General features: G+C 43.1%; 1 protein-coding gene across 1 annotated transcript in view; it reads right to left on the minus strand.

Moving 5' to 3' along the window:
* Positions 1–19878, minus strand: part of LOC119209928 (potassium voltage-gated channel subfamily H member 6-like) — a 71022-nt gene that overhangs the window by 44771 nt on the left and 6373 nt on the right. The window contains exons 3-7 of the mRNA XM_062557887.1: positions 18613–18777; positions 17098–17536; positions 10369–10544; positions 9503–9582; positions 9230–9352 (exon numbers count right to left, since the gene is read on the minus strand). Coding sequence (XP_062413871.1) covers positions 9230–9352; positions 9503–9582; positions 10369–10544; positions 17098–17536; positions 18613–18777 — 983 coding nt within the window. The remainder of the gene's footprint in view (positions 1–9229; positions 9353–9502; positions 9583–10368; positions 10545–17097; positions 17537–18612; positions 18778–19878) is intronic.

A 19878-nucleotide genomic window follows, 5' to 3' on the forward strand; every position in this document is an offset into this window, starting at 1 on the left:
ACACAACAGCATCTCCTCTGCTCCTCCAGGGACACAACAGCATCTCCTCTGCACCTCCAGGGACACAACAGCATCTCCTCTGCTCCTCCAGAGACACAACAGCATCTCCTCTGCTCCTCCAGGGACACAACAGCATCTCTGGAGGAGCAGAGGAGATGCTGAGTGCCTGGAGGAGCAGAGGAGATGCTGAGTGCTTGGAGGAGCAGATAAGATGCTGAGTGCTTGGAGGAGCAGATGAGATGGTGAGTGCTTGGAGTAGCAGATGAGATGAAATGTTTCATGTCCTGAACACCGTTTTCACACCAGACTCGATCGGTCGCTGCGGTTTTAAAAAGCAAACAAGGGAAGCAAAACAGCGAGTTAGTTACTCCACAGCCGGTTAGCCACGGCTTCCTAGTGTACCATGTCCGCGAAAAGCCTCTAGTGTACGACGCTTCCTTGTCTTTCACCTGCTGTCTGATGTTAATTTGTGGCTGGTCCGGTCCCATTTCTTTTATTTTTTGTTTTTCAGCCAGTGGTCTTCTTTCAAACGGAGTTTGAAGAAGAGATTGCACGGTCAATATGGTGTGGAAATGTCTCATGTAGTTGGTCAATTGGAACTATATTAGGCAGTAATAACAGCTATGGTTTTTATCTTAAAACAAAAAAGGATAACTCTGTTGGACAACTACTCAATTGTCTTGACGACATATAGGCCTGGATGGCTTGGAACTTTTTTAATTTTAATGACTTGGGTCAATGCAAAGTTTCTACATGGCTTAACTGATTCAAACTGAACTTACCGATATATTAAGCCCTGGAGGAAGAGTGTATCTTAGTCAATGTATTATTAATTATTTCATTCAGCAAAGCTCTCTTCAGGAAGACAGCCACTTCGTCATCCAGCGGGTTTGGTTAAAAAGTTAACATATCTTGATGGAGCAAAAGAGGTGGGGTTAGCTGTCGTCCTTCTACCTCGACTAAACCAAGGTGTGAATTAACCTTGATTGAGACTGCGTCTATAAGATATACAGGACAAGAAAAATGCACTGGATGTAAACTGTACGTGTGTTGAATCAATTATACGGACGCAAACTGGAGAACGAGACGAGCGTTTGCTGTGATTCTTGCGCTTCAGACTCTACCTTTATTTTACAGGAATGCATCTTTTTGTTATCGTGGTCATCGTGCCCGAGACCCGTAATGATTACTCTGCAGGTCTTTTGCAGCGGGGCAACAGCCCGGCGTCGGTGGATTCCGTTCGCGAGGCCGCAGATTCGGGTTTGAATGGCAGCCCCGAGAATGATTTGTTTAGTCTCTTTAGTCTTTTTTGACCCGCGAGCCCGGCCGACCGCCGCCCCACCCCGACGTGCGAGAATAGGCGAAGGCCCGTTCATCGCTGCTTGTTATTTTTTTATTTTTCATTCCCCCTATTCCCCCATTGTTTTAGGACACCCCTGGCTTGTCCAGAATAATCCCCATATGAACTGGGTCAGGACTAGTATTTTGTCTTGGAGTCTTTCGTGTCATGGTAACTGCTTAGTGTCTGCTATCCCTGCTGTTTCTTCTGTCTCTGTTTCTCAGGAGGACCCCGGTGATCTCACTGGAGTACCAGAGGATTACCATGATTTGCGGACGGTTTTCAGCCGTTCGCGGGCCGTCTCCCTACCGCCTCACCGCCCTTATGACTGTAGCATTGACCTCCTCCCTGGCACCACGCGCCCCCGCGGTAGACTATACTCCCTCTCATCACCCGAACGAGAAGCGTTAGAGAAATATCTCTCAGAGTCGCTGGAGGGTCGAATTATTGTTCCATTCTCTTCTCCTGCCGGTGCAGGGTTCTTTGTGGAGAAGAAGGACGGGTCATTGCGTCCCTGTATTGATTATTGGGGTTTAAACAACATAACTGTCAAGAATCGCTATCCCTTGCCCCTTATGTCGTAGGGGTTCGAGATCCTACAGGGCGCAAAATTCTTCACAAAGTTGGATCTGCGCAATGCGTACCATCTAATTCGTATCAAACAGGGGGATGAGTGGAAGACCGCGTTCAATACCCATATTGGTCACTTTGAATATCGGGTCCTTCCCTTCGGATTGGCCAACGCCTCCGCCGTTTTTCAGTCACTGGTTAATGATGTCCTGCGTGACATGTTAAACATCTTCGTATTTGTTTATCTGGACGACATTCTAGTCTTCTCACCCTCTCTCGAGTTACACGTCCAGCACATCCGTCGGGTCTTACAAGGCTTGCTTGAAAAACCGTCTTTCTGTTAAGTCAGAGAAATGTGTCTTTCACTCGCGTCCGGTTACGTTCCTTGGGTCCGGGAATTAGCATGGACCCCGAGAAGGTACGGACGGTTCTCGATTGGCCAGTTCCGGAGTCTTGTGTTGCTCTCCAGCGGTTTTTAGGGCAAATTTTTACAGATGATTCATGTGTAATTTGTCCCCCCCCTGTCCGCACTCACATCGAACAAGTCAAGGTTTTGTTGGTCAGAACCAGCAAAAGAGGCTTTCAATCGTCTTAAGAGTTTATTCACCTCTTTCTGCCCCGGAGGGGAGGATGTTCGTTCCCAAGAGCACGCGAACATCCGTACTCCAGTGGGGCCATGCTTCTAAATTATTTGCGCACCCCGGCGTTAAGGGTATTTTAGCTGCTATTCGTCAGAGATTCTGATGGCCCACAAGAGAACGTGATATACGTCGTTATATTGCTTCTTGCCCTGTCTGCGTCCAAACTAAATCAAGCAATGCTCCGCCTGTGGGTCTCCTCAGACCACTTCCCATTCCATCACGTCCGTGGTCACACATCGCGTCAGACTTCGTTACCGGTCTCCCTCCATCCGCTTGTAACACAGTTATCCTGAGGGTTGTCGATCGTTTTTCTAAGGCGGCCCATTTTATTCCACTTCCCAAATTACCGTCCGCCCGTGAGACCGCGCAGGTTATGGTCAATCATGTGTTTAAGTCAGTCTTCCCTCGGACATTGTGTCTGACAGAGGTCCTCAATTTGCCTCTCTGTTTTGGAGGAAGTTCTGCCGACTGATTGGGGATTCCCCCAGTCTGTCATCAGGATTCCACCCGCAGACCAATGGGCAATCCGAGCGGACCAACCAGATTCTCGGGCGCATGTTACGTATTTAACATGCAGTAATAATTCTTTACCCTTATCCGCCACCGGTCTGTCTCCTTTTGAGAGTTGAATCGGCTATCAACCTCCGCTTTTTACATCAAGCGCACTTGGAGGAGAGTGAGATCCGCTTTATGTCGTACCAGAACGCACACTCGTAAGGCTGCCAACCGCCGTCGTGTAAAGGCGCCCAGATACGTTTGTGGGCAGAAAGTGTGGCTTTCTACTCACAATCTGCCCACTCATGCCTCGTTTTGTCGGTCCCTTTTCTATTGTTAAGGTTTTTAATCCGGTAACCGTCAAATTAAAGCTGTTCGGTACGTTACGTCAGATACATCCTGTATTTCATGTTTCGTGTCTCAAGCCTGTCATTTGCGCACCCGCCCCGCTCTCCCCCCCCCACTTCTTGAATAGGTGGACTCTATTTACAGGGCCTGCAAGCTTCTGGATGTTTGTCCCAGAGGGCGGGGCCACCAGTTCTTGGTGGATTGTGAGGGGTACGGTCCTGAGGAGAGGCAGTGGATTCTGGCCCGGGACGTCCTGGACCGCTCTCTAATTGAGGACTTCTACCGGTCTCGCCAGACTCCATCCTCGGAACCGCCTAGGGGCACTTGTTGAGGGAGGGGTACTGTCAGGATCCGGGTCTCTCTCTCTCTTCCCCTCTGCCATATACACTCATTGGTCCTTTCTCAATACCTGAGACGGCGAGCCAGCCCTTACTATAAGCAATATCAAAGAGGAACGTTTTAAACTTTATCTTAAATGAACTGACCGAGTCTGCCCCCCAGACTGAAAGTGGAAGCTGGTTCCACAAAAGAGGAGCTTGATAACTGAAGGCTCTGGCCCCCATCCTACTTTTTAAAACTCTAGGAACCACAAGTAGCCCAGCATCTATGGAGCGCAGATGCCTTGTAGGGCAATACGGTGTAACAAGCTCTTTAAGATAAGGTAATGATTTGGAACAGTACTCGGGCTGCAACTGATGACGTTTCACGAGTCCACGAGAACAAAAGTCCACTCAAGGACGCATATTGAGAAAGGGCCACTGACACACTCATCTCACACCTTAGCACACACACCCACTTCTCTCGTAGCTTTTCCATCCACCTGCCGTTCATTACAATCAGTGCTTGCGCCGCTTGTCAAAACTCAAAACAAAAGTTTGATGAATTACTTGATAAACGAAGGACATTTCTAGAGATCTTATCCAAAACAACTTAATAATATGTAGGGATACAATGACACTATCATGCACACGTACAAACATTTGTTACATACGTTAAGCTTTAGGTCTCGGATATTGAAAATAAATAAAAAGATGGGGCGGTCTTCATGGCTTGAACGGACATGTCTTCATGGCTTGAACCGTAATAGTTTACTGAAGCATCAATTGAATGTGTGGTGCAGGTACAACATAGTCAAGACATCACAGACACCCCCTCTCCTCCGTCCACCAGGAGAGACGCCCCCTTCTGTGTCCACCAGAGACCCCCTCTCTCCTCCGTCAACCAGGAGAGACGCCCCCCTTCCTCCATCCACCAGAGACACCCCTTTACCTCCGTCCACCAGGAGAGACGCCCCCCCTCCTCCGTCCACCAAAGACACCCCCTCTCCTCCGTCCACCAGGAGAGATGCCGCCAATAAATGTAAAAATTATTTCACATGGTCAAATTCAATTTATAATTGTACATTAGGATGAAAAATCCCTGACTATATTTGTGTTAATGACTATTTGGGTATCCAAGAAAATGATGTTGTTTATAAAATACCAATCCTGAACAGCAGTTTTTGTGGTGATGCTCCCTCAAAAAATACCAGGTAAAATCCATTAAATGATATGTTGAAAACACACTGTTGTACTTACCTCATGAGCTATTGAGGAGATGCGGACAGCTCGCTGCACTCTGCTGTCTCTGCGTTCACGCTTCAAACCTGACAGGCCGCCCTGGGACCCACTACTCAATAAAGACATGGTCCAGCTTCTGTCCTGTCTGCTTCTTCTCTCGTCCCGTCTCAGATGTTCCACAGTTCACTTCTGTTTTCAGTTGCTCTCCTTCTTCCTTCGCCACGCTGCTTGCTTTTTTCCCCTCATCTCTGAGAGTTTGTCAACCTATTCAACCAATTATTGTCTGCCTTTGTCCCCCACATCTGCTATCCTCACTGTGGATCTACAATAAACGTCAATGGGACAGGGCTGGGGTCTTTCAATTTAGATTCTTGGATGACAGGTAAGTTTAGTTCAAGTTCAGAAAGGTCAGTCAAACAAGAGATGTTTCCCTTTAATTTGTTATAATTTAAGTCATTATCTTGTTTGTCTTGTAGCAATGCTTTCTCATTTACTGATGCAAAGATCACCAGAACAGTAGTCTTATTCGTTGTTGTTCCCAGCCACACATTGAGAGAGATTTACCTCCAGCACAAAGACGGGAGTCCTGAATGACACAAGGTAGACCAAGAAGGGCTCAACAAGTCCTGTAGTCTTCAGGCGTAAAGTAAGTAATGTCTCCCAGCAGCAGTTCGAAGGCTTCTCGTTTGTTGCACGATCATTTCAGTTTCTCTCACTGCCTTTTCCTCTCTGACAGACTTCTATCTCTTCTTTTCCTCCTGCTCTCATTCCTTTATCGTCACCCAGTTATCTGGGCTTTAGTTGTACTCCTCAGTGCTTTCAGTCCCACAGCTGGATCCACGCTGCCCCTCTCCGCTCTCTCTCACTTCCCCCTCTTTGACTCACTCGGTATTCTTCACTCCTCCTCTCCAGATACGCAGTAGTATCATTACTACATTGTAGTAACATTTTCACAGCAGAAAAATGGCAGAAAAGAGGTTTCATTTTTTAGGAGGGAAGGTGTCACCTCTCAAATAAGGAGATACAGTATATGGTACACCATTTGTCATATAAGTGGCGACAGCTAAAAGCTCACAATAATGTGCTTGTTCGTGGTTGCTGGTTGAAAGTAATAGTGAATCATTCAAAAGTCCACACGCTAGGTTTGTTAAACAAGAAAAATGGTTTCTCTGACATTGATGTGGGCAACTTATTCATGTGAAGCAGTTTTATTTTCATCATGACTGGGCAGTATTACCTCTCATTAGGAAGTAAGCAAGGAAAAAGCAGCGTTAGCGGGTCACTCTGAGTTTACAGTGACTCTGCTGGTGCATTTTCAAAGGAATTTTTGGACAAGTCCACCATAGACCATCAAGCCTCCATTTGTGCCCTTCTAAGCTAACAATAGCGTCTGCAATCAGACCCCCCCGCCCCCACACACACCCTCTCACACACACACACATTGTAAAGGGCAGTCAGCTCCCTTGTTTCCACAATGATAGCAGCAGTATCTCTGACCTTGTACCTGCTCTCTCTGTCCTGGAGAAAGAAAGTTAGACACAAGGACAAACAATCAAACCATTCCCAATCCTTCAGCAGTCCCCTACCCACGTCTTAAAAACTGCTTTCTGAAACATTTCAGAGAAAAGATTGTGAAATATAATTTACTAGTTTATTGCATTTAATCTCACTGGTTCATTATTGGTTGCAAATATACACTCACCGGCCACTTTATTAGGTACCCCATGCTAGTAACGGGTTGGACCCCCTTTTGCCTTTAGAACTGCCTCAATTCTTCATGGCATAGATTCAACAAGGTGCTGGAAGCATTCCTCAGGGAGTTTGGTCCATATTGACATGATGGCATCACCCAGTTGCCGCAGATTTGTTGGCTGCACATCCATGATGCGAATCTCCCGTTCCACCACATCCCAAAGATGCTCTATTGGATTGAGATCTGGTGATTGTGGAGGCCATTTGAGTACAGCGAACTCATTGTCATGTTCAAGAAACCAGTCTGAGATGATTCCAGCTTTATGACATGGCGCATTATCCTGCTGAAAGTAGCCATCAGAAGTTGGGTACATTGTGGTCATAAAGGGATGGACATGGTCAGCAACAATACTCAGGTAGGCTGTGGCGTTGCAACGATGCTCAATTGGTACCAAGGGGCCCAAAGAGTGCCAAGAAAATATTCCCCACACCATGACACCACCACCACCAGCCTGAACCGTTGATACAAGGCAGGATGGATCCATGCTTTCATGTTGTAGACGCCAAATTCTGACCCTACCATCCGAATGTCGCAGCAGAAATCAAGACTCATCAGACCAGGCAACGTTTTTCCAATCTTCTATTGTCCAATTTCGATGAGCTTGTGCAAATTGTAGCCTCAGTTTCCTGTTCTTAGCTGAAAGGAGTGGCACCCGGTGTGGTCTTCTGCTGCTGTAGCCCATCTGCCTCAAAGTTCGAGGTACTGTGCATTCAGAGATGCTCTTATGCCCACCTTGGTTGTAACGGGTGGTTATTTGAGTCACTGTTGCCCTTCTATCAGCTCGAACCAGTCTGGCCATTCTCCTCTGACCTCTGGCATCAACAAGGCATTTCCGCCCACAGAACTGCCGCTCACTGGATGTTTTTTCTTTTTCGGACCATTCTCTGTAAACCCTAGAGATGGTTGTGCGTGAAAATCCCAGTAGATTAGCAGTTTCTGAAATACTCAGACCAGCCCTTCTGGCACCAACAATCATGCCACGTTCAAAGTCACTCAAATCACCTTTCTTCCCCATACTGATGCTCGGTTTGAACTGCAGGAGATTGTCTTGACAATGTCTACATGCCTAAATGCACTGAGTTGCCGCCATGTGATTGGCTGCTTAGAAATTAAGTGTTAACGAGCAGTTGGACAGGTGTACCTAATAAAGTGGCCGGTGAGTGTATAAGACAAAGGTCATCAGTGGGATATGGAAATGCTACAAATAGCAAGCCTGTGTAATGCTTAGAGATGAGCGAGTACAGCATTATCTGTATCTGTATCTGTTGAACCATATGAATTATCTGTATCTGTACTCGGATTGGGCGGGGCCTAACCCGAAATTGGGCGGGGCTTAACCCGGAAGTATGAAGGATTTAACCCGTAAATTGTCGGGTTGTCTTGAAATGGGCTGACACAGCAACAATAATAAACAGTATGTGTGTAGGGGAGGGGCGCTGTGACTACCAGCCATTCACAGAACGCAGACACAGACAGCAACCCAATGAGGACTTTTATTCAATCCGAGCACAGATATTGACTCGTATTACTCGTATAATACTCGTACTCGGCAAAAGTGCTTTATCCGTACCGGATATTCGTTTCAGCCGAGAATCCGGCATCAACTCTAGTAATGCTGCTTTCAAAACAACTATTATTAGACGAAAAACCACAGAACATCCCTCATAGCCAGAGGTTAATGCATCCACTTCTACGTTCTGTGGACACTTTAATGTAGATCAGGGCCGGGTCTAGGCAGGGGCAAGAGGGGGCCTGGCCCCCTCAAATAAATGTTGTGCCCCCTCAAACTACGTGCTGGAGCTAGGTGCTGGAGCACAATGCCCCTCAAGATTTGTGGCTGCCCCCTCATACATGCCTGTCTAGACCCGGCCCTGATGTAGATACACATTGAAAATGATAAACTAGGTAAAAAGTTCCTCTCTCCACAAAAGTGGTCTTTAAATATGCCATAAACAATGTGGAGGCTTTACTGCCTCCTCTTAGTTATAACATCACAACATTATGAGTGCCCTCACACGCAAAGCAACTAATATATATGTATAATAATTATCATTATTTATTTAGTATGTATTCTTTTACTGAGAAAAATTAATGAACATTTTCATCAAATTTTAACAGACTAAAAGCTGCTACAGTTTACAATGGATATATTTGAGTTATGAGAACCACACACAGTGACGCCTGTCTTTCACAACTATTTAATCCCTCATTTTTGGATGGAAAACCCTTTTTTGGACACATTGACATGGATAGGAGGAGCTGGGGATGAAACATTCTACCTTCTGAGCGAACGTCATAACGTTTGAATGTTTCTGGTCACCGCTCATCGACTGTGTTAAAGCCAGACCCTGGTTTTCAGTGAAAAGAACCTACTGTTAACCCGTTGTTTACCGGCCCAAAGGTAGCCACCATTTTAAAGACACCCCCAATCTGGAACTGTTAACTGTCCATCGGCTGTATTCCCTGAATCAGAGGCCAGCAGAAAAACTCTGAACCGATCAACAGCAGGGTGATCTCCGCTCACCTCGGTGACCTTCTCTGTGACATGGTGTGTTCGGTCAATCAGTTTGCAGGGAGGTCTCAGTTCACCTGGGGGCAACGCCACGTAGGCCTCCGTCTTTGTGTCCTGTAGGCTCCGGGTCATCTGCTGCATGTGCAGAAATCACACAGAGATTAGCATGGCGCATGAAAGAAGCTATTTGGAGTGCCCGTGCTAACATCTGGGTAGAGCTGAATGTTCGATGTTTCCTTCTACGTTGGAACAGACCGCAGGTATGGGCGTGTCTCTGCGCGTTACCTGGCTGTTGGTCCGGCGGCGCGAGTAACTGTCTGATGAACCAGATGGCACGCTGCTCTTTCTGGTGGTGACCATCCCAGCTGATGGAGAGGAGAGGTGGATCAGAAGTCACCGTGAATCAAAGTCACGTTAAATTACAACAAACAAACACTGAGGAACGTGAGTCTTGATATTTTGAATATAAAAGAGCCTCCAGTTCTGTTTAAATAAGAAAAAAATATGTTGCATTAAATGTACAGTATATTCCTTATATACAGGCAAACTTTAATGGAGGAGAAGGACGTGGATGTGACTTATAGTTGATTTTGGTATAGACTACAGGTCAGTAGTACAAGGAGCCTGAATGTTGAAGCTCTCCTGCTGGGACTAAGACAAATGTACGTGCATGAGTACAACTATTGTCAGCTCCTATTATTGGGACATAAATGTAAAGTGACTGCAGGTTTATAGTGATGTTGATAAGCTGGTACAAATGGCAAGCACATTCCATCATTATGCACATCTAGAACATCTACGTGGTCAGATGTGACCTAAGGGGCTGAAATCTTGCATTTAGCTGAATGATTCTTGATCCTTCCTCGTTCACAATAGGTCACTCTGTGTTTCTTTGGTGTCTTTAAGTTTGGACACTTAGTGAGAAATGAAAAACACCCCTTATTTTTAAGGCGTATTTTGTGACATTTTTTAGATATTTTGAGATATTTATCAATATTACTTTTCAAACGAGCTACCTCCGACCACGAGAAAGATGTTCAGTAGATTGTATGACTGGAACCTGCTTCGAAGTAAAACACTGCAATGGCCTGTATCTGACTGCAGAACGTCTCTTTTCGGACTCACTGGGGCAAGGGACGAGTTATTCTCACCAGTACAGCTGTGTCTCAGCTGCTGCCTCTTCTCCCAGTAACTCTGCCCGCTCTTGATGGCATCCTCTGAGGAGGAATGTCTCAATGTCCTACAGCTGCCATCCAGCGTGCTGGGAGGATAGTTCCTGTGGAGAGGACAGTCGTCTTCATCTGGGCCTCTCCCTCTTTCCTCTCCCCTGGACAGAATGGACATCTACAAGCTGGCCTTTAAACGTCAGTCCTCAAACAATGTGACTGGTAGCATCTACACAATGGTTCTTCTCAACCGAGATCTGCTGCAAGAACCAGCAGTCCGAGTTCATGGTTTGGTGACCATGCAGTTAATCTTTTGCCTTCTTTGATTGATTTCTTTTGCCTCAACCTCTGTCTACTCATGTGACCACGTTATTTAAACGTGCAACTCGAGGTCCAGGTGTGTGATGTTATACTGATGTCACTATAGTACGACTGAACACCCCTGGATCAGATAACTTAATCATACTTCAAGAAGGAAAAGATAAAAAAGGATCATTTTACCACACAAGGTTCAAAATTAAATCTTGGTTAACTGCTAGCATCTTTCAGAAAGGCTGGAGAAGGCAAGAGTTTTGCACTGCATGTATTGTGTGATTTTACAGAAGCTCTTGACTGGTTGTGTTAAAATGACATGCTGAAGCCATATCCATAATCTCACATCTCATATTCATGGTCGCCTTTATTGTCTTTGTACAAGTGTTGTATTGTTTGGCTGAAAAACAATTACTCAAATTTAAAAGCGAATGACCTTCGTAAAATCCAAAGCCATTTAAATTGTGTTTTTATCGGTAAACTGGGGATGAATTAAGAGGCGCACCGCCACAGACTGATTACACTATTTCATGTGTTTTTTGAGAGCATTCTGGCCAACAAGCACAATTCAGACTTACAGTTACTGACTTTCAGATGCTCAACTGTTTGACCAATAAGGAGCGTGGCTACAATGCGGGTACGGTGTTCATTTTAGGACATCCTCAGATCCGGGCAAAACGGTGTCAGGTCTCAGAAAGACCTTAAAAAAAACTCCGTCAAACCAAACGGGGTCAAACAAAACGGCGTCAGACGAAACGGAGTCAAACTAAACTGAGTCAAACCAAACGGAGTCATTCTTCCTCTCGTGTTGTTCAAGCTAACGTTAGCAGTTTTATCGCTAGCTTACGCACTGCCATTGGAACATTAATAACAACGTTGTAATGACAAGTAGACATTTGTACTTGCTAACTTAGTAGTACAGGCACTGAGGTCACCTAACGGGTCCTTGTACAGGAAGTGAAGCGGGAGATGTGTTTTCGCGGGTTTGAGGGAAAAAGTAGGAAAGGAAGAAGAGAGAACAAGCAGCGCCGGCGCTCCGCACACGCACATCACGCGCTGCGCGTAGGGCACCAAGTGCCTGGGGGGGCATCAAAAAATCGGGGACGTGAAAAATCATCACAGTAGGCTACTAGTATAAATAACAAATAAAATATGTCTAAAGCATGTTAATATGCAAAAGCAATACAAAAGTAATAGGCCTAGACCAAATTAGTCGAGAAAAAGGGGAACCTCCTGTGCGGCCCCCCCTCCCCCCACCTCCCAGTGGTTTGTTCTGCCTCAAATCTCAAATGTGGCAGACAGCTTTAAAATGGCTTCGAAAAGGCATCAAGAGTCGGGGGCGGAAAAAAGAAAAAAGAAGAAACAGCGGGGTGATGCTCGCGCGTCGCTCTCAGGTAAGACAATGTTTTAAATCAGGGGTCCCCAAACTTTTTCTTGTGATTTCAAAGTTAGAGACCAAGCAGGATGTGCCGAGCGAGGCCGAGACAGTCTGGCAGGATAGGGGTGCCCTGACTGATGTCGTTGAGAGCTAGAAAACAAACGTATAAACAGAAGCTTCTTGGGTTACATATATATGGGATCGGTTTCTGTCCTGACTGAGGAAGCAAGGTCAGCGGGTCAACCTGCAGATGTGCCAGATAAGGGGGGTTCACACCACACGATCTAACATCCACACTTTTCATGTTCACTGTTCATTGTTTACGTTAGGCTAAGAGTTCTGGACATTGAATGTGACCGGATCTTTAGATGCGGGGGGTGGAAGATCCTCCCCTACGCCAGCTTAGGGCCAATAGGAATCTTATCTTTGTCTTTCGGGTTATAAAACATGATGTTCTTGCTGATGTTAGTTAGTGTGTTCTTCCGGGCTGCGGGCCGGCAGGATTGCTCCTGCCTTTGCAAACGCAGCGCTTATACTTGACCTGTGATTTGACGAATAAATCAACCAGAATGAGAGAAGTTGTTTGGCTGAATTCTTCCAGACGTGCCTCTGATGCGTTTGTTCTCCTTCTCTTTTTAAATTATCTAACAATTTTTTGTACTTATGTATATTATTTATATATTATATTATGTACTGATGCACATTATTACTTAACCGGTTATATACTTGAATACTTTCTGCGTTTACAATGTTCAGTTCCAAATCTGTGTTTTTAGTAATTGTGGTGTTATTTGGTATTTATAATTTTATCTTTTATATAATTTATTTCTTTTCATGTTTGTTTATGTGAATTATTTATGTTTAGAAGTTATTTGGGGAATAAAGAGAACCTAACTAAGACATTCTGAATGGTTGTTATTCCTTCATAGCCTGTGTCTCGTCAATTATTTGTCTCCGCCCCCTCCCAGGTGTTTCCCGTTCCCTGATTGCCTCCCCTGTGTATTTAACCTCTGTTCGTTTGTCGGCTCCCTGCCAGATCGTCTCGTGTCTTTTGCCAAGCCTTCTAGCGTTTTTCTCCTTGTCTTTCTCGGCCTGCTGCAGTGAACGATCCCCGCCTATCTGACCACGCCTGCCTCCTGCCTGACCCCTGCCTAACGCTAACGCGGAAGCACCCCCCCCCCCTCGTTGACACCGCCAGCAAACGCGGAAGCACCCCCCGTTGACCGATCAAATTGGCTCGCAGCTCGTCATTAAGGGGTAAAGGTGGGTCCCGGAGCCAGACAAGTTGAGAACCACTGGTCTACACAGACAATAACCCTTTAACTTATGTATTGACAACAGCAAAGTTGAATGCCACAACACACAAATAGATTGTAGAATTAGCCGGAAGTGAAGTGGGCGATGAGTTTTCGCGGGTTTTGAGGGAAAAAGTAGGAAAGGAAGAAGGAAGAAGAGAGAACCGGCCCTGAGAACAAGTGTATCTGTAAATTTGCGCTGATGCGCACTTCTTCCACTCTTCATTGGTAAATAAAAGATTCATCGAAATCAATGCATGCCTGGATGTCACGTTTGTCCAAGTGTGCTACACACCGTTTCGCCTGAGTCAGAGGACTTTTTTTCTGAGTCTGATTCTTGAGTCTGAGATCTGAGGATGTCCTAAAATGAACACCGTATGCGTGTCATTGTGTAGGACTGCAGTTAGTTGATTTTGTATAGTTGTGGTCTCTATCCTTTCATTTTAAATAATTTACAAATCATTAATGTTCTGGTTTTCATGTGGGATGGAACCACCACTCCTCTGGTTGGAGGACGGCCGTGCTCTCCACTCACCTTCAGCCTCCTCATCATCAAGTTTTGGTTACAAAAGCTCCAAGAGAGAATATCAGACGCACATTCACCAGGTAGACAACAACCTGTTCTGAGAATCATGTTTCTGTGTGTTGAATGTTTGAAAAGGTCAGATCACTGCAATCATTTAAGTATTAACAGCATTTATACGTATATATAGATCTGATCATGAACACTACATTATATGTAGTGGTCAGCATGAGTGTTTATTAATGCATTTATGGACACCGATGACTCTTCCTTGGGACAGAACATGAATGAAAATAGTAAAACATTTTTGTAATGATATACTACTGCAGTGGTTCTCAAACTGGGGCGCGACCCTCTGGTGGGGCGTGGAGGTATTACAGGTGGGGCGCGAGGGACTGGGGGAAATCTAGATTTAAAAAAAATAAAAATATATTAAATGTTTTTTTTTATTTAAAATAATTATCATTATTATTTTATTCATAATTCTTTAATTCCACATGGGGCAATTATTATTTTTACCGATCCTTAAGTAATTAAGGAGCAGTGTGCTGTTGTGAAGCACTGGGTCTTCAGTGTCTTGAAGATGTAAAGGTTTAAAACCAAGTAAGAATCTTTATTGCCAAACATTTGTTGAAAAGCAGTGATGAATTCCAAGTATTGTTCTTCTAATCCTTATTTAACTTATTCATCTTATTATTATTCTTCTATTTCTTCTGCCGCACCTTTCAACTCCTTCTCACTTTCAGCTATTAATTATATTATATTTGAATATATATTCAAATATTAAAATGTGTCCTTCAGGAGAGGTGTGCTATAACTTTTCAGCTGTTTAGCTCTTATAATTAAATTAATATAAATTAAAATCAAAAACCTTTTTAACATGGTTTCCAATGGATTCAATTTTCAAATCCTACTTTTTTAGCATTTCCAATCTTGGATCTAGAGACACCTTTTCAACTTCAAAAACAGCTTGTTGATATCTATTATACTTTTTTCATAATCACTAATTATGTTTCATTAGTTTTTGGGTCCCTTTCGAAGTTAGAGTGGCACTTAGAGTGTGGACGAAATCAGGAAACAGAAGGTACATGTTTTGTAAACTGTTGGTAGAGCAGTTTTAAAACACATAGAGACATAAAAACTACACTCATGCGTTCGGTAGAGTCTTGTGTCTCTCAAAATGCCATTATTTGGCATTATTATTATTTAGCTACCCCAAATAGTTTTGCTCCAGGTTTTGTTCTGGTTAATGAGCCCCCTTCAGTTAGAATAACTCCCGCTTGAGTAGGACCGGTGTTTCCCTGTTAAAGCATGGTCATGAACAAGGGGAAATGTTTCAGCGTGAAATAATTGTTCTAAACTCCAATTAAATCCTACATTGAATATAACTTTCTTTATGGTTGGTTCGACCTGCTACATAACAATACTATAACGAGTCGTCATACGTTTTAATGTGATGTCAGAGACTGATGTTACTTCTGTTTGAGGACAGAGTTTAGATTTATAACTTCATGTTTAAATGTAACTTTAACGTCTTGTCTGTATCCACAGAGTTCAGCTTGATATTTTCTATCATTGTGCATTAAAACTAACGATGTTTTAATTAAAGGACATTAGGAGACCGACCGTCATTGAGACTAATCCAGCAACAAAACGTAAGTTTCAAAGAAGCTTTGAATTATAATAAAAAATCCACATATGAATTATTGTATAGTTCTCTGTAAGATCTTTGATGTGTGGTCAGCAGCTTGCTGTACGAGGACCACTACACTGATTATCAGCCTCTTGATGTTTGAGTAACAAGACAAACAGTAGGTGTGTGTGCATTCAAATATTTACTGTTTATTTTTTGTTACTGTATCCAACCTCCTCCTCCTAAAATGATAAAGCTAATTATTTTGACTGATTATATATACATATATATTTGCCATTTCTAATTTTAAATGAAACAAAAGCTTGTTAATAGTAAAATACTTCAGTCAAAAACTAAATTAAAACGTATTTGCAGGACCAGCTGACGTGGTCATCAAGTCAGCTGCTGTTCCAAATGCGGAAATGTCCGTTCTCCCGAACCCGTGAGTCAGGACTCCTGAGTTCGTCTCCCGAGTCTATTCTTGCAGGAACGCAAGTCCGTTCTCGCCGTCTCAGGTATTGAGAAAGGGCTCTAGAGTGTAGGCGACAAGAGAATAACCCTTTGTGTGGTTTTAGTTAATTTGGTTAACTTGTGGTGATTTAGCTTGGTGGAGGCACGGTGAATGTTGGGGAACTAATCATGTTTCATACTGTCACTAATTCTGCTTTGAAGTTAGTCACTGATGGGCAGGTGCCACTGTGTATGATAGGTCCTGTCATTAGTGTATGAATGGGTGAATTATGTCATGTAGTGCTAAGGCGCTTTGAGTGGTCAGACGACTAGAAGAGCGCTGTACAAATCTATTTTACCAAGTCCATTTGGTTTGAATAACAAACATTCTGTCTCTCAAACCCCCCCACCCAATTGCTATTATTTCAAATAAAAGCCTCAATGATTATCTGTACCTCAACAATAGGTACACCACAATTGCTTTCAAATACTAGTGAAACTAGTACTTACTACTTCTACTACTGCTAGTACCACAATTACAACTATAACTAGTACTAAACCTTATATTACTACAGAACATTTATTTTTAATTTCTATTCTTTCAATAACGTTTAAATTAATTTCAGATTTTATTATTTCTGTGTTTTCAAATTCATAGAAGCTTCCCCCATTTCTGTTTTTTGCAATTGCTTCAAGTTCATTTCAGCTTTTCTCATTTCTGTATTTTCAGCCATTTTTAAATGTATTTCAGCTTTTTCTATTCTTTCAGCAATGTTTAGAATCATTTCAGCTTGTTTCATTTCTGTACTTTAAGCAACTTTTTGAAATTAATTTCAGCTTTCTGCATTCCAACGCATTTTCAGCAGAAAATGCATTTTCTAGTTCAACTTTTTGTTGTGTTTTTCACAGGTTGAACTATTGTTATTATCCTGAAAAGACATTCAGTACAAAACATGTTAATAAGGCTATTACAATAAGCTATAATATAATATTATATAGTTAACTATATATTAGTTATTTTTTTGCAAAAATGTGCATGAGATAGGGTCACCAGTCACATACAGCATCAAAAGTACAACTGCAATAACAACACTACAAGTATAATATGAAAAGATTGACATACCTCTGTGGCGCGGATGGCTGGCCCAGTGTTGGAGGTGATGAGGCTGGAACTTGAAACGAACCTGTGAGGAGCTCCTTCCCTCTCATCCGCCCTACTCCTCCTCCACTTAAATCCAGCAGCAACCCACCAACATCAGCTCCATCCTTTTTCCTTCTGTCGCCCTCGCTCCTTCGCCTCCTCGCCACCAACGAGCCACTCTCTCCCCCTTTTTGTCGCTCTCCTTTTTCCTCTTCCCGTTCTGGGTCCCACAGCAGGAGTGCAGCTCTTGCCTCCTCAAGCTGCTGTCTCTCAGGGAAGGACAGCAGCTTGTCCAGGGCCACAGACTGGTGTCCCAGGGGAGAGAGGTCGGCCCGAGGAGCCCCTAGCTCTGAATCCTGAGAGAGGACACTGGCGCTGGAGCTGAGTGATTGCAGGAGGACGCGCAGACGCTGCCGCCGAGCTGGATGAACAGAGTTTGTTTAGTCATATGCCGTCTAAAGCATGACCATGGGGTTTCCCCCAGGAGAACACTAAATGAAACACAAAGCAAAAAACGTCAGCTAAACGTGCATGTTTATGTGCATATTTATCGCCCTAATATCATTTCAAGGTATATCGTCAGATTCATATTTTGACACAAACTGTGATGTTTTTTCCAACCTCTTCGCCTTAATCGACGTAATTTCACAAAGGTCACAATGTGTGGTTTTTGGTTCAGAAACGTCAATAATCATCACTGTAAACAAATATTTATAATATGACATGTTTCCATTTGGGAGTAATTGGTTTTTCAAGTTCCTATCTGGCTTCAGATAATGTGAACCAAAAGTATAATGTTAAAATTGTACTTTTGGTGAGTTGGCTGTGGTCTAAAGATGGGTGTGTGTGACATTGTGTGTGCATAAGTGTCCTTATGCATGAATTAATTGGTGTGTCTAGTTTATTGATATTGTATGTTCATATATGCTGTTTAACCAAGAACAACATTGGATGTGCACATACTCAATAAAAGAGTTTGCATTTTCTAAAAAGATATTTATTTTCAAAAATCTGCAATACACACAACCCCCCCCCCAAAAAAATATATATATATATATGTTATATACTTTACAATTATCTTATTGTAATTAATTCAGTTTTACAGTGAAATTAATTACTTAAAATATTGACCGGGATGACCTGAAGTTTCATATTTTGGAGAAATACACATTGTAGATGGTGTTTGTTGATTGCCACTATATCTTTACCATTTCAAATCATAAAGGAAGCTTTTGATGCTGTTATGATGACTGATGACAAAACCATTAACTGTACTGTGGTGTTAAAGTAACAAACTTCCCCAATAACAATGCAGTATTGTGTCTAACAAACAGTTAGCTGCAGCTTGATTAACAATAATGTAGCCTACAATCTGAGCTAATACTTAACATATTAGATAATAATTAAATAAGAACACTGTTAGTGTGGTGAGGAACCAGTGTCCCCCCTCCTTCCTCACACATGTGATGACCTGAGTTTAGGGTCCATGAAACGTACCCAGGGTCAGCCAGGGGATCTGCAGCACTCTGTTGAGCTCCTTGGCGGGGGAGCTGTTGGTGGGTCTGGGATCAGTGGGGAGCTCAAAGTTGAGAATAAATATGATGACCAAGCCATCTTCGTTCTTCACAGGAACCACGTCTATGGCGCAGTGGAAAGACTCTCCTGCAGTGACAGAACAAGGACGCTTTTATTCCCGTCTCTCATGAAGTAAAGCAGGAGATGTCATTCTGAATTATTCCTCTAGGTGGAGCTACTACACCTGAAATACATTTAACCATTAAGAAACAGTTGACAGCAAAAATCTGCTTCAGCTGCAACTGATTCAATTAAATTCCTAATCTCTTTGTGGTGTTGGTAATGTAGTGGTTTCGTATATAGTGTGTACCAATTCATTTTTTAAGAGGTTCAAGAGAAAAAAGATGAAGTATTGTCCCTTTAGAGTGGCTTTTCCTTTGAGGGAGAACAACGACTCCTCAGACAGACTCCCTGGAGGCTTTCGCCCCATCCCACACACTCACACACACACCGTGAGGAATGTTTGAGCCTTTTAAAAACCCTTTAAGGGCTCATTGTATGCTCACTTAGACCAAGGGAATTACCCACAAGTCATTGGAACAGGATCAAAAACAGGATAACCAGTGAACAAAAAAAGGTATACAAAGAGGACATGTGTGTTCAGACTGTCATAATAAAATGAATACATTTAAAACATCAAGGATTGATTTTTATAGATATTTGCAAATTAGACATTACATTACGAACCATAAGGAAAAAGAAAGAATCTGCAAAATCCCAAATGGCATTGAACAATACTTTATCTCAGTTTCAGAAAAACGCCTCCATGTTGGTAAACGGGTTTCTAATCTTTATAAAAGATTGATATCAGAAACGTTTGGAAACACGTACAACATTAAGGAAAAATGGGAAATAGAAGCTAATACAGTAATAGAGGAGGAGTTATGGGATAAACTCGGTTATAGATGTCATAAGGGAAATAATAGTCAACAGTGGAAGGAATTTGACTAGAAAGTTAAAATACGCTATTTTTGTACTCCTTTGGCTATTTCAAATTTTGTAAAAGACCCATCTGTAGCTTTATGTTGGAGACAATGTGGTAAAATAGGGGACCATACACACATATTTTGGGATTGTCCAATAACCCTTGCGTACTGGGAAAATATCAAAGAGGAGATGGAGAAAATTGTAAAAAGAGAAGTACCATCGAATGTACAGTTTTTCTTATTGGGTGTTATATCAGTGAAT

This window comes from Pungitius pungitius, chromosome 15 (genome assembly GCF_949316345.1).
Source record: "Pungitius pungitius chromosome 15, fPunPun2.1, whole genome shotgun sequence".
In the NCBI taxonomy this organism is placed as follows: domain Eukaryota; kingdom Metazoa; phylum Chordata; class Actinopteri; order Perciformes; family Gasterosteidae; genus Pungitius; species Pungitius pungitius.